The sequence below is a fragment of the Trachurus japonicus genome, chromosome 19, assembly GCF_045865225.1.
Source record: "Trachurus japonicus isolate A0001 chromosome 19, Traja_1.0".
Lineage (NCBI taxonomy): Eukaryota > Metazoa > Chordata > Actinopteri > Carangiformes > Carangidae > Trachurus > Trachurus japonicus.
This window is the reverse complement of record NC_140925.1, coordinates 8,862,121-8,875,677: the sequence shown is the minus strand read 5'-3', so window position 1 is coordinate 8,875,677 and position 13,557 is coordinate 8,862,121. Positions and strand designations below refer to the sequence as shown.

The following is a 13,557-nucleotide window of genomic DNA, read 5'->3' as shown; positions in this document are numbered from 1 at the left end:
TGTCTTGGAGAAGACAGATGATTACTACTGACTGTTTCTGAGAACCTTATTTCATGTCGGCGCATATTCAGTGTGGGTGTATTTGGACAGTGGGAGTATTAATAACAGCATGGTTTATAATTGTTCCCTTCTTTCTAAAATGAGCAAATTCAAACTAGGAATTAGAATAAGACTATTATAAACCATGGATGCTGGTTAAAGAACATAATTTACTGCGCGTGTTTTCTCTGTTTAAAGAATACTCTTGATTCAAGTATCTATGTCTATCCGCCAAGATGGATTTATTGTGCAATGTGAAACCTATAAAAGACTTTATACTTAAACTTTGTATTTTACATTTTAATCTAATTATATGTGTTTTATATGTGGCTTGTTTTTATTGTCTTTTGTTGAATTTATGTGCAGAAACCGTGCAATCTGCATCCAAAAGTCATATTTTTGCCCAAACTCCATTGTCAAAATGACAGGAGAGAGCTGGAATAACTTCCCAACAGTTGAGATTTATTATTGAGTACTATCTGTTCTAGCACACCAACAGAGAGTCCTGTTTCACTGCCTGTTACTCCCTGCACCTTATCATCCTCCTCCAAACACCCCTTGGTTCTTAAAATGAGCAAAAGATCAGCTCTTTGTAACATCCTTTGGCTGAATGTTGAGTTCGAGTGAAATCAACATGCAGAGATTTTCCTCTTTTCTATTCTATTATTTACATTCATATTTGAACCTGAAATGACAGATGTGCGCAACAGAGGTTTTTGAGCATCATGACACTCGAGTGCAACCTATAGCTCTCTTTTCAAATGGAGTGAGGCAACAATATGTGCTGCTTTAACCTTTGAGATGGGAGCGCATTGTTTCTGAAATAGTATACTTGAATACATATAATACCTTTATATCTATTTTACTCTCATTTTCTCCTGTGGGGAAGAAAAAGCTTTCAGGAACCCTGCCCGTATGTGGACAAGAGACTGTTTTCTGCCATGTGTTGCAATGCAGAATGCAAATGCTGAAGAGCATAACTGAGCAGTGTTTGAACACATCATGTGCACATGTCCATTTGAACTACCCTATGTAATCATTTTTTTCTTTTTACATCAAAGCAATGGCAGCTCAGAGTCTTTAGCTGTTTTCAAGTCTTGCAAATACAACTGATGTGTTCAAAGTAAAACCACTGTCTGATGTGTGTTCTCTGTACATAGAGAACAGAGCTTGGATCAGATTCAGCAGGCTTTGTAAATCTGCATTTTTTTTTTCCACGCATGCATTCATAAGAACATCTGTGTGTATGTGTGTGTGTGTGTGTGTGTGTGTGTGTGTGTGTGAGAGAGAGAGGGCTGTGTAGGCTTTATTATTCAAATTTACACTAGTGTGGGCTGCTACAGTGTGTGTAAGCCAATCAAGCTCGGTGCATGGATCAAGCTGAGCAACGGATTCAAGCCACAGACCAGAAATGATTTGCTTTGCCTTCAAAATAAAAGGTTATGGCTGTGTCCTACACATGGACTATATAAAAAGGTCCTATGCCTGCTAAGCTGTTTGGAAATGAAATATTGGTTAAACAGATGCAAAACAATTTGTTAGCCTACTTGACAAAAATAATCATGACTTACTAGCCTTTTTGTGACGTGCACTCATGGTGCATGCACCAGTGTTTGCTTAGTCAGCGAAGCAAAACATATTTTGTCAAAATTTTCCAACTGAAGAAAGGACATCCTCAAAGTTCAGGTTAAGCAAACTGAAAGAAAAAGTACACTGAGTTGAGGATGTCCTGTATTTCCAATGTAAATATGTTTACGTCTTATTTCATGTTAAATAAAGCTTAACACTGCTCTTATTTGGACACATTTGGACATATACTATATACACATTCAATATGTTCTTTATTTTGATATTGTTGTGCAAACATACAGTAATTACTGTAGTTTTATTTGGAAAGCTCTCACCGGAAGTGAAGTGTTAGTTGTTTCCGGTAGCTTGTCGCCGCTCGGTTGATGGCTGTGGGAGGACGAGGTGGCGTTAGGACCTGGCGGAGTGTCTCATTGAAGCACATGGTCCCCACTCATAAGACAACACTTCTCGCCAGTAATTGCCCTGGAATTGATGTCATTCCAGTGGGCGACTGACACAGCAGCGGTTTGTGTGTTTGTCAATGTTTTCATCGCTCATTTCACTCAGCTCCTCACTTTTTTTCCTTTTTTTCCTTCCTGTGCGCGCGCGCTCGCAGCCCGTGACTTGGACACCTTTGAATGGGGAAAGTGCGCGAGTTGAATCAGCTGTCCTCGGGATTTCCGAAAGCACCGCTGACATACTTGATCATATTTCAGGAAGTCGTTTTATTTTAAGGAGGAGGGAGTGGAGGGGGGGTTTGCTCTTTGCTGCTCATCAGCTGTTGTCGGGGCTGTGATTGTATGATGGTTGGAGCTGCAGTCAAACAGTAGAAAGCCAGTCCCGTCCACGCTTCAGCCGGGCATCATGAACCCCGGGAGCCGGAGCCTGAAGTTTGTTATTTTGACAGCACTTCAGGCTTTATGGGTCTCTCTATCGGTGTGTGACGGTGTGCTCTCCAAGTCTGCTGAAGGTAAGAGGTGAAGAAGATGATGAGGGTGTCAATTTTACTTTGCATTTCATGCAAAAACCAAAGATCCATGTGCAAAAGTAGTGAATGTATTGTTTTCCAGATTGTTTAAACATTTTTTCCCCCCTTTTTTTAAAAAAGCTCTTTTCACCAAAGAAAAAGATTTTATTTGCTTATTTCCTTTGATATTTGAATTAACCTGCATGCAATATGCATTCTATTCTATTCATTCATGTCTCCCCTTTGGCTGTTCTGGATACATCATGTTTTATGAAAGCCTTTATTAATACAGATCTGTAACATATGTTCTGCAGAATGAAACATCTCCAGTGTAAACAAGCTTTCTAAATCTATTATCTCAAATAGAGCCGAGCTGGATGTGAATGGCAGAGCATCTTTTTAGTTTTTTTTACTTCACAGTCCACCCTGTGTATAGCCTACACCTCAGAGGAGAGGAGATGCTGTATAATTGATGATGCTGAAACTCTCTTTGGTAATCAGTGGTAGCAGTGGAAGCACACTTCAGTTTTTTTTCAAGATACTTCAGACACAAGCTGCTTCAGTTTTTCAATTGCAGATGAATTTCAGGGTCGGTTCAGAAGCATGTGTGAAATCAATAGTTTGGTTTGATCAGAAGAAAGGAAGTCTTTTTTTTCTCTTGTTAGTATATTGAAGCCTCTGGATTGTGTGTATTGTGTTTATGATGACCCAGCAGCAAATGAGAAAGAGCTGCTTGTGAGCTGTGGGTCAATGTTGAGATGTGATGTCTGTGCTCGTGTTTGTGTCTCAGACTGTGTTTGCAACCCTTTGGGGCTGTGGCTCATGACACCTCAGTCACCAGTGTTTCCGTGCCCCAGGTGAGATTCAACAAGGATGCTACACACAGTTTTTAGAAACAGTGGCAAGAGGAGGAGGTGCACTTCTACCAGAAACTTTTTTACATCCAAATACACTGCCAGTCACGACAGTCAGCGTGGAATCCTGGGAATTAATTACCAGCAAGGGCAAATGTGTAAAACTGGGATTGAAGCATGCGGAAGTTGTTCATTTATTCATCAACCGTTCATCTTCGTCAGAAGTTGGCCTTGATGCTTCTTTCCCATGAGTTCACTCCCGTTGAAAACTATCATCGCTGGTTCGTTTGTGGCCACAGAAAGTCTGTGCAGATCTGTATTGGCAGCGTATTTACCTGCTTGGGGGTGATTCAGGCTGATTGAGATAAATGGATGCATGGTGAACAAGTGCTTGTTAATACCCACAGGAGATGGAGCTGAAGTTAAAAGAGAAAGATAATCAAACCTTGTGAAATGCCGGGTGACGGCTGACTTCAAAATATGCAAATGTCAAAACTTAAGAGAAGAATATTTTTCTTTTCTTTTTCTTTTGGACAAAATGATTGTGCGATTAATGAAAAATAATTGGCAGCCTTGCTTGTGCTCATGTCTTATGAAATTCTACCTTGTCTCCGCTCTGTGCACTTTTTTTTGTCTTTGCCATCAGAAAACAAGTGTGCTAAGAAAAGACCTCCATGCAATGTCATGTTTGCATTCATATTTCATGACACCGCTCCCTGAGCTTTCTTGTCGGTTTTCCTCTCCCTGTTTGTCTTGTGCATGTTTCTGTCGTAGCTGGGGATCGTTTGTTGAATGATTTCCTCCAATGGTTGACACACTCAGTGTCAGCCAGCATTTACTAGCCAGCTGCACCGCTTCAGCCAACATGACTGCCTCTGCCTCGAGCGCTGCATGCAGCTTGCGTGCTGCACGCTTAGTCTAATGAAAGTTGAGCTGAGAATATATTTTTGGACTATAGTAAAACATTCCTTCAGCAAACAGTGTCCTCCCCCAGAGAGACATTATCACAATGATGTGACCCATCTCAAGTCAGAGGCATTTAGTATCTTTTCAGTATGAATGGATTTGGATCTTCCAGATGAGTGGCTCAGGATATTTAAGACCCAGGAGGCTGGTAAGAAGAGTCGACCGGTGTTTGGTTGTGTGTTAAGACAGATTGATCAACCAGTTGCTGCTCCACACTGGGGATATTTATATAGGAGGGAGAGGATATCTTGACTTTCTGGCCCGACCCTACATGTGTTGCATTAATTTCTTCGAAGATGCTTTGGACTCATTTGACCTCCCTAAACAAAAGTTGAACATGCAAGCTGAAACCTGATGCTGCCTCTGGACTCACTCATCGGAGACTATCACACCCAGACAGGTCATAGTTGAGCTCAGCATGCCTCTCTCCTGAGCGTCTTCTCTTGTCTGGTCAGAGCCCAGTTGGCTCTTGTCTGTCTATCTGGGGTAGTTCATGTTCCACTCCATCAGTGTTTCACAAAAAAAAAAAAAAAATCATTGACAGTCTATAAACCTGTTCTGGTCAGTTCTTATGTTTCGTTTTGTGGTACTCTAAGGTGTAGTGTAGTTAATGCTTAAAAAAGGTTACAGTGTTTTGCATGGTGGTGGTTATACATTGAAAATGTCAGGTAGCAGTTTTTTTTCAGAGCACAAAAAGAACTACACAACAACATGAAAAACACATCCATAATAGACCTTTCTGTCACAGACCCTTTGACCTGTCACAGCAGGAAAAGCCAAGGTGCAATCAATAACATTAATATTAGCACTCCCGGGCTTGGCTATTTGCTGCATGCTGGTTCACTGTAATGGCCCACTGGAGCACTTAATGGTAGTGAGCTAATGTTATTAGTTTCACCTGGGCTTCTCCTGCTGTCAAAAAGGTCCATTATAAGTAACATTTTAGCACACATTTCACATGCTCTAGCAACATTAGCATTAATTCAAACACATGTTTCTGACAAATGTTAATTCAACAACATTGAACTTTTAGCTCTGCTTTGGTCTCCACTGAGTCCTGACAATTAGCTTAAAGATGGCTGTTTTTTCAGGTTGTGTTAGCTGAAACTCTAGTTGTTAACTGCAAAGCAATTAACATCCAGCAGGCTCATCATCTATTGTTTTAGCTGCAAACTGCTACATCTGTTGGCCAAAATGAGAACCACAGCAATAACTTACTTTTTCGACCACTCTTCGAGGCTGTAAACACAACATTGAAAGTTGAATTATTCCCACATGGAGTTATTGTTGTGTACGTCTTGGAAATCATGTTTCATGCCACCTGATTCACTTAGCTTAACACATGTTAACATTTGATGTGTCTATTTTGAATATTTACCCCTAATCACCTCTTTGACTGAGACTGAGTGTCATAAATATTTATATAAGCAGCTTTAGCAGATATCTTGAGTCACACATTTTTAATTTACAGGAAGGCGAAACAGCAGTTTTCACACGGTCCATGTTAATTATTCATATGTTGTTGTGTTTTGAAAATCATATCAACATCTACCTATTCATGTGTCTCCAAGATCTTAAGTCTGGCAGCTTTTGAAACACAGTGACATGTAGGTGGCGTTAAGTATTAAGGATTTGAAGAAAATAGGAACTAATTGCAATTCCAGATTAACACTCCTGTAGATCCTATGGGAAACATTACCCAGTTTTGACTGGATTCCATGTGTACATACAGTCATTGTCTTCCATTGAGATTTGAAACACATAATTTTACGTCTCAGCTCCAGATAATCTATCCTCCAGCCTCGCATACACCATCCACCCACATTTCACCTCACTATCCTGCAATGAGAAGGGACAAAGCAACTCGAGGGCTCTATGATTCCTAATACTAAGACGTGTTAAAAGGAACAAGACAGGTCACCTCCTACCTGAGTGAGTTTCTAACAACCTGGCCCAGAGGAGGTTGAGCTGCTGCCAGTTGTTTTCTCTCTGAGTCCGTCTGAGTTGTGTTTCTCTGGCGGACCTGTGATGTATTTTTAAGTGAAACAGAGCAAGCAGCACATCAAACAGCTACACATGGACGAAAGTTTCAAGTAAGAACATTGACCAATCCAAGATTGTTAAAAGTTTGGGCTGGGTGTTTTTTTTAATGTTGTCAAACACCTAGTGAAAGGTGCATTTCTAGACTTCTTTACTTTTTCTTTCTTTTTTTTTTTCTTTTTTGAATCATAAAACACCAGAGTGCTCAAGCTGAAGTCTTTAAAATGGCTTGGTTTCTCTGATCCACAGTCCAGAAACCAAACATTTTCACTTTAAAAGGATATAAAGAACATTGGTAAAATCTTAGTGTTTGCACAGAGTTGAACAGAGAGGTGTTATAAGAAAAAATAACAGATTTGCACACACAATTTACCACTTTGGTGAAGATAAAGCAATAAAGTCAGAGCATGGATCACTAATTTGAGAGTTTGCACAGCCAGGAAAAGCTCATGCTTTGCTTTGTTGCTTGATAATTAACTTGAATACGTTCAATTTAAATATCAAACTTCATGGCGTAATTTGTTCAGTCTACTTATTAAGTGTATCATCAGACACTGATATGGCTCTATCCACTGAGGTAAGGACATGGTTTACACTACATGGAGATCTTCTGATGTCCTGATATAGCAGCTTCCCTCCCTTTCCTTTTCTCTGTCTTTCTAAGAAGGCTTGAGGTTTTTGTGCTTTGAATGTGCGCCAGACATGTGCTTCCCATGACAGAGAGGGGTTCCAAGGAGTTACAAGCTTTCACACAGCTCTGCTCCAGAAGCTCCCCTCCGACTCTGACCTTTGTTGCCGAGGCACACGGGCACCGTGCCAGGCAACGACCACAGTCTCTGCAGCTGGGGGGCGTAATGGCGTTACCCAACGGGGGCGCAATGGCGCTGGTTTCTCAGGACAACATTAACCTCCTGCTGAGCCAAGGAGGATTATTTAGCTGCAGGACCATCTATTTCCCATAGAGTAATTATGTCCTGACATCAGGCTGGTGTGACAGTAAATGAGCTCAGTAGACAAGGTGGGGGTAGAGAGATGGAGACACAAAGAAAGAGAGAGAGTGCACACAAAAGAGCTATTTACCAGCAGAGGGAGTCGAGTGTTAAACGGCTTGATTATGACCCAAAAAAATCATCCACCAATAAATCCAACCATTAACAACTCTCATTGCTGTGACGTTTGACACACTGCTACCTTATTAGATTTAATTTAAGTAGACCCCCTTTCCAGTTTGTGCAGATTCCTATTACCATGACGTCACCCGTCAGGTTTCTCTGTTTCCTTGTACAACCCTCAAGGTGTTGACATAATGCACCCCAAATGGGTCAGATGTTGACTGTGGAGTCGAGCCAAGATTACCAGGCACTTTTCACCTTTGCTCTGTAATCCCCATGAACCCTGCACCGAATTCTCAAGTAACAAATTACAGGGAGCGAGTGAACATTAGTCATTTAGGTGATCAACAGAACATTAAGGGCCTGCTTCTCAAACGTGAGAATTTGCTGCTTTTCTTTTCTGGTTTAGGTCATTTGAGGCTATAATTTAGCAACCACCCTCATGACCGATAAACCTTTTGGATTATTTTTATATTCCCCATAAAGGGAATGGTTATAAATGCTCATCATGAGTTCTCAGCATCCCTAGGGACACCATAAAATAGCCTGTTTTGCCCGACCAACAGAATCAATGAAACATTAAACAAGAAATGGTGCAGCCTTTTCCCCTTAATTTGGACTGTTGGTTGATCAAATAGGCAGGTTGACAACCTCCCCCTGGGCTTTTGGAACTTGATATGTTTTGGCATCCTATGATATAAAATAAGGGTTTCATTGATTGCGTAAGAAAAAGAAAATCAATAAAGACAATAATGATTAGTCACGGGCTTAGATCTGATGAAAGGGAGAAAGAGATAAGGAGAGGGAGTGGAGTTCATTGCTTTCGTCCTCAAGGTCATTTATGAAAGCGTGTCAACGTGATGGGTCTTCCACCCGATGTATCATTCATCAGTCTATCCCCAATCACCATTCTGTTTGAATTAGCATAACCTGCACACTGGGATCGTGGATAAATTGAGCTTGTGAAATGCCTGTCAATCAGCCATTATTAAATGAACAATAGCCATAAACTTTCCCTCATGGTCTGATGTCAGAAGCAACTTTTGGCTCAGAGTCTTTGCTGGCTCACGTCCTTAACTCAGTCAGTGCCCTGATTAAAGCCATACAATGCATCTGGGTAAAAATATCTGAGACAGGCACTTGATGCATTTTTTTTATTAGATTTACTTGATCCAGAACACACTTCCTCATGGAACATGAGGAAACCTGCATTTTCTTGTAATATGTCTTTTTTTTCTCTTTGTCTCTTTGCCTTAATTAATTCCACATGCCCTTATTACAAGCCCATTCCCGCCTCGAGGTTTGACTTGCAACTAAACAGTGTCCACACATGTCAAACAAGGCTGTTTCCTCTGTGTTTGTTTTTGTGCTATTCGAGGGATTTTTGCATGTCAAAGAGTCTCCTTCAAGCTGTCAGAGGCGTTGTTTTCCATTTCCAATGTAACGTGTTTTCAAGATCGAAAAGAACTGCTGTCAGAGTGACTTTGGGGTGTGTCCTTGTGTGTTCTTGTGCCAGCCGTTGGACAAGGTTGCCGAAGATTAGGAGCGTTCTTTATTGATGTGTGCACACGTGTATAGCCTGTATCCCATCTCAGTGAGGACCTGAACACGTAGGGGGCACGGCCTCATCAAGTGTGCAGATGAAAAGAACAGCATGCCATTTGTGTTGGAAAAGCATAGACTGTTATGAATACATTACTTCATGGTTGCCTGTCAAGGAGTGAGTTGCGGTTGGTTGCGAGAAAGCAGGCTCTGGGGTTTAATAAAGCCCAACAGTTGTTGATTTGTTTTGGTGAGGGCCGGAGCTGTGAGAGGGCAGTAAGAAAGGACGTCTTGAGGTCTGCAAAGAAGTGAGAAAGTTCATCTGTTCCCTGGGACCAACAGCACATAGCCTGTGGAAAATGCATTCATTTGGGAACTTTGATAAAACCAGGGAATGATTCACTGTGAAATACCATCAGGAAGCGTTCGCTGCCCCAGAATGCACGGATTTGGCGAGTTTCACGGCGAAACATGGCAAGGTGTTGAGGTTGAAAGAGGCCAAAACTTTGAATGAAAGATCGAATGAAACATGTTGAAATTCTGTTGAAACAACGATGAAACTGTAAAAACCCTACGATTGATTTAGTCGTCTCTTCACCCCCGTATCACCAAATCAGTGCTTCCTGTGAACACGACACAAAATGCCAACCTGCTGGTGGAGATGACGGGAACGGAGACAATTATGAGAGCAAACTAAATCATTTTTCTCGTATGAGTGACTCAGTATAGTTTTTCCTTTGTGTCTCTAAGAAATGACTCATTCAAATCTTTGGAAAATTACTGATCGGAAATGTGCAGCTAGTGATGGTGGTGGTGGTGATGATGATGAGGGGTGACAAGAGACAGCTTTGTTTTAAAGGATCACAAACGTCAAAGCCGACCACAGGTTTACTGATGTTTAGTCCTGTGACCCCTTTATGGACAGGAAACACCCACTCCCTATCACAAGTTGTACAGCTGGAGGTTAAATTCAGCAATAATTCTTCAGGAAAAGAAACATTTGAGAAAACTCTTTAAAAAAATAAACATTTTCTCTTATTTTTCTATTGTGGTAATCATCTTGTGAAGCTGCACATTCATCTCAGGAGGAGGAAGCTCTGACTCAGACGCCCAAACTCCTTTCTATCAAATTCAGCCTGCACAGACACTTTTTTTTGACCTGAAACGTCATTAAATCATTCAGTATGAATAAGCTATACCACTGTTAAGATGCAATTAGCCAAACTGTGTTGAAATGCTTCAACATGTAGCATTTATGATGGATTTGTTGTTTTTTCTTAACAACACTACTGAGTGGGGACACCCAAATGTATAACTTTTATTCAGCCATCAGTCTGTATCACATTTCAGTCACGCACACGTGAACAAACGCGCACTCAGTCACGTCCCAACGCACGCAGACATACAATCCTCCCACCTAGCACTGACTTTATTGAGGCAATATAAATGGCACAAGCTCTCCTTGTGTACACCCAAGCATAAAGGGAGCTGATCGTGGCCAGAACACTCTTTTATTAAGACCTCTGTTTACACTCTCCTTTATTGAACGTATAAAAAACGCTTCAGGTTCTGGTCCCACTTTTATCGCTCCCTTAATGCTTCTGGTAGCTCTTATAACATTCTATCTAACAAAAGCCACTTACACGGTGCACACACCCCGGCCTTGCCACGCTCCAACTTTGCTAAATGTCTCTCCCAAGCATGTGGAAAAGAAATGAGCCTGCAGACTATTTCCACTAATATAATGCCATTTATAAGTGGGGAATTAAACCTCATAGCACACCACATTAACAAAATGGTTATTCACTTGCGGACTTTGAAGTCAAGGAACCAAATGTCGTACGGTTGTGAACCTCGCCTTCAGAGCTGATGCCACAGAAAAGGCGATGGCTGTTCCATATGTGTGTGTGTGTGTGTTAGTGTGGACTTGACCTTTCTCTGTCAAACCTCCTCTCTGTTTTCCCCTCATCTGTTGTGTTTATCCATCTGCGCTTTTCTCCGAAGTTGTCATGCGTTCCCTTACTCAGCATGCCCACCTCCCCCAGACGGTGTGGTTTTCTAAGACTAATGAAGGCAGGATGCTTCTCTGGCTGTTATGTGTGTGTGTGTGTGTGTATGATGTCGTCCCGTCCTTGTCGGAGCCTGCTTCTCATCATCAGGCTGGAGCTGGATGAAGACTGCTGAGCTGGTCACCTCTGGCAACGCCGCTATCAGCTGGAGCAGCTCTGTGATGAACTCCAGAGTGGTGGTTTCCTCAGAGGAGAAGCAGAACAAAGCTCAGCTGGGGAGCGCTGTGTCTGACCCGGGTTATTAAGGCAGGATAATAAGCAGACTCAGCTGTTTTAGCTGGATGAGTCATGTGAGAGAATCTCCGAATGTTGAACCCTCGAAAGAAGAGCCTCGAATCTGCTGGTGCCGATAATAATCAGTGACGAGCGCGTCCCCAAGAGTGTGTTTGTGTGTGTTTTGAAATGTGATTCAAAACTAATTGGGAACAAAGTTTCAGTTTCAAAACATATAAATTATGTTCGAAACCACACGCGAAAAGTTCTCAGAAGGAACTGACATCACCCCCTCGACTAAATGTGTTTCCCTGCTGTTTGGAAAATGCCTGATGAAGCATCAGTGGAAGAAAAAAAAACAAAAAACAAAAAGAAACCAAGCAAACATTTGATTTAGGATGTTTGCACTCAAACAAATGGCGCTAACAACCCCTGCTGTTTTAGTAAGAGACCCAAACTCTGAAATAGCTTCCCTGCTGCGGGGAACTGATTACTGCAGGAGTCCTGTTAGCACTGTCCTCTTCTGGCTCGCCACCGCATCCTCCCTCTGCGAGTGCTCATCGTCTACTTCTTAGAGAGATTTCTAGCTTCTGTCTCAGTTACAAGTGGAAGGTTCATTTAGGATGGAGGCTGGTTGTGTTTTTTCTTTTTCTCCCCCTCGTTGCTTTGGCTCTCGACGGCATGCTCAGAGACATCAATATTGGATTTAGGGACGAATGTGTTCTTAAATGACTGGCAGTCAAGTTTGAAGAACTGTAGCCGTTCGGAGGCTCAGTTCTAACACCCTGTCAGAACAGAGAGCGAGAGGAGATAAAAGCATGCTGGGAACAATGCCCCGAAGCTGCGTCTAATCCCTTGCACTGCATCCTGGACACTAGCCCTGTGTGTTAGGAGTTATCACAGCAGCAGCAGCAACCCGAGCTCCTCTTCGCTCCAAACTCTACGTTCCTGAAGATTTATGCAGCTAGAGTGGTGGAGGGTGGAGGTGGTGGTGGTGGTGGTGGTGGTGTGCTGCTTCGCTACAGGCAAACAGCTCTCGTCTCTTGATGTGCGAGAGTGCTGATTAGTGCTTGTTGTGTTCATGTCTTTATGGCAGGGGAGACGGGCTCCATTCCACTGACAGCCTGTGAAGAGGAGGTGAACATATGTTCAGGAAGGGGCGAGGATGTATCGGAGATGGCATTTTGTCAGATTGGATAATTGTTAGTTATGAAAAGCAGAAACATTCAGAGATCATTATTTGTGTTGTGACATTGAAAAATCCATCAAATACAAACACTCGCGATTTTGTTTAAGTGACGCTTTATATTTCGTGGCAGGTTGTGTCCTGATGCCGCTAATGAACACCAGACTCTGGCCTTTAATAATGGGAAGGAATTCATTATCGGTGTTGTTTGTAAGAAATCAGTTTAGAAAATGTTCCTGTTGTTTGTGTCCACACAGCGATGGACATGCTCTGCTTTTCCAGATGCTGAGAGAATTTAGAGTAAAGGAGGAACACTTTGAAGTTTCCTCTGTATTCTCACACGGTATTTATATTTTTTCTTTCTTCTTTTTTTGTTACAGGGAATCTATTGAGCCCGACTCTTCAACATAGACCAACAGCAAAGCAGAAACACTATGGGACTACAGTACCTCTTCAGCTCGTCGGACAAGACTGGAAACCAATCAGCCAGCTCAAATCCCAGGTGAAGAACAGAACATTTCTGCAAATTTCAGCTCCTCCTCTTCTCCTTATCTTAAATTGTCCATTTTTTTGTCCTCCACTGATCCAGATATCATCATCGAGCATAGTTTCATAAAATCTAGCAGCCTTTTGCACACTATTCTGATGATCTCTTCACTTTTGATCTCGTCTTGATCAGTTTGAAATGCATTTTTGTGACAGTTACTGTAGCATCCACGCTGCTTCCCAGGAGATGAAAGGTTCTTATTTCGACACTCTGGAGTTTTTCTTCTTGCACCACCATCAGACACAAAACTTCTCTTAGGGAGTGAACCACTTTGATTTCAACCAACCCTGTGGCCATTTGTCTAAACAGCAGCAACTCAAATTTAAACGTATAGCCCCACTACTGGAACGGCGTTTAACTGTTGTTGTGTTACATGTTGAGCTGCCTCGAGAACAGACGTTTCTAACCTTTTCTATCCCATGGTTCCATGTCATTATGCATTATTCAAAGACA

At 41.9% G+C, this 13,557-nt stretch overlaps 1 protein-coding gene across 1 annotated transcript in view; it reads left to right on the top strand.

Annotated features, from left to right (window-relative positions):
• The first annotated feature begins 2,018 nt into the window (after positions 1-2,018).
• The window catches only part of adam12a (ADAM metallopeptidase domain 12a), a 70,582-nt gene continuing 59,043 nt past the window's right edge, over positions 2,019-13,557 (top strand). The window contains exons 1-2 of the mRNA XM_085760643.1: positions 2,019-2,578; positions 12,938-13,059. Coding sequence (XP_085616769.1) covers positions 2,473-2,578; positions 12,938-13,059 — 228 coding nt within the window. The 5' untranslated portion in view covers positions 2,019-2,472. The remainder of the gene's footprint in view (positions 2,579-12,937; positions 13,060-13,557) is intronic.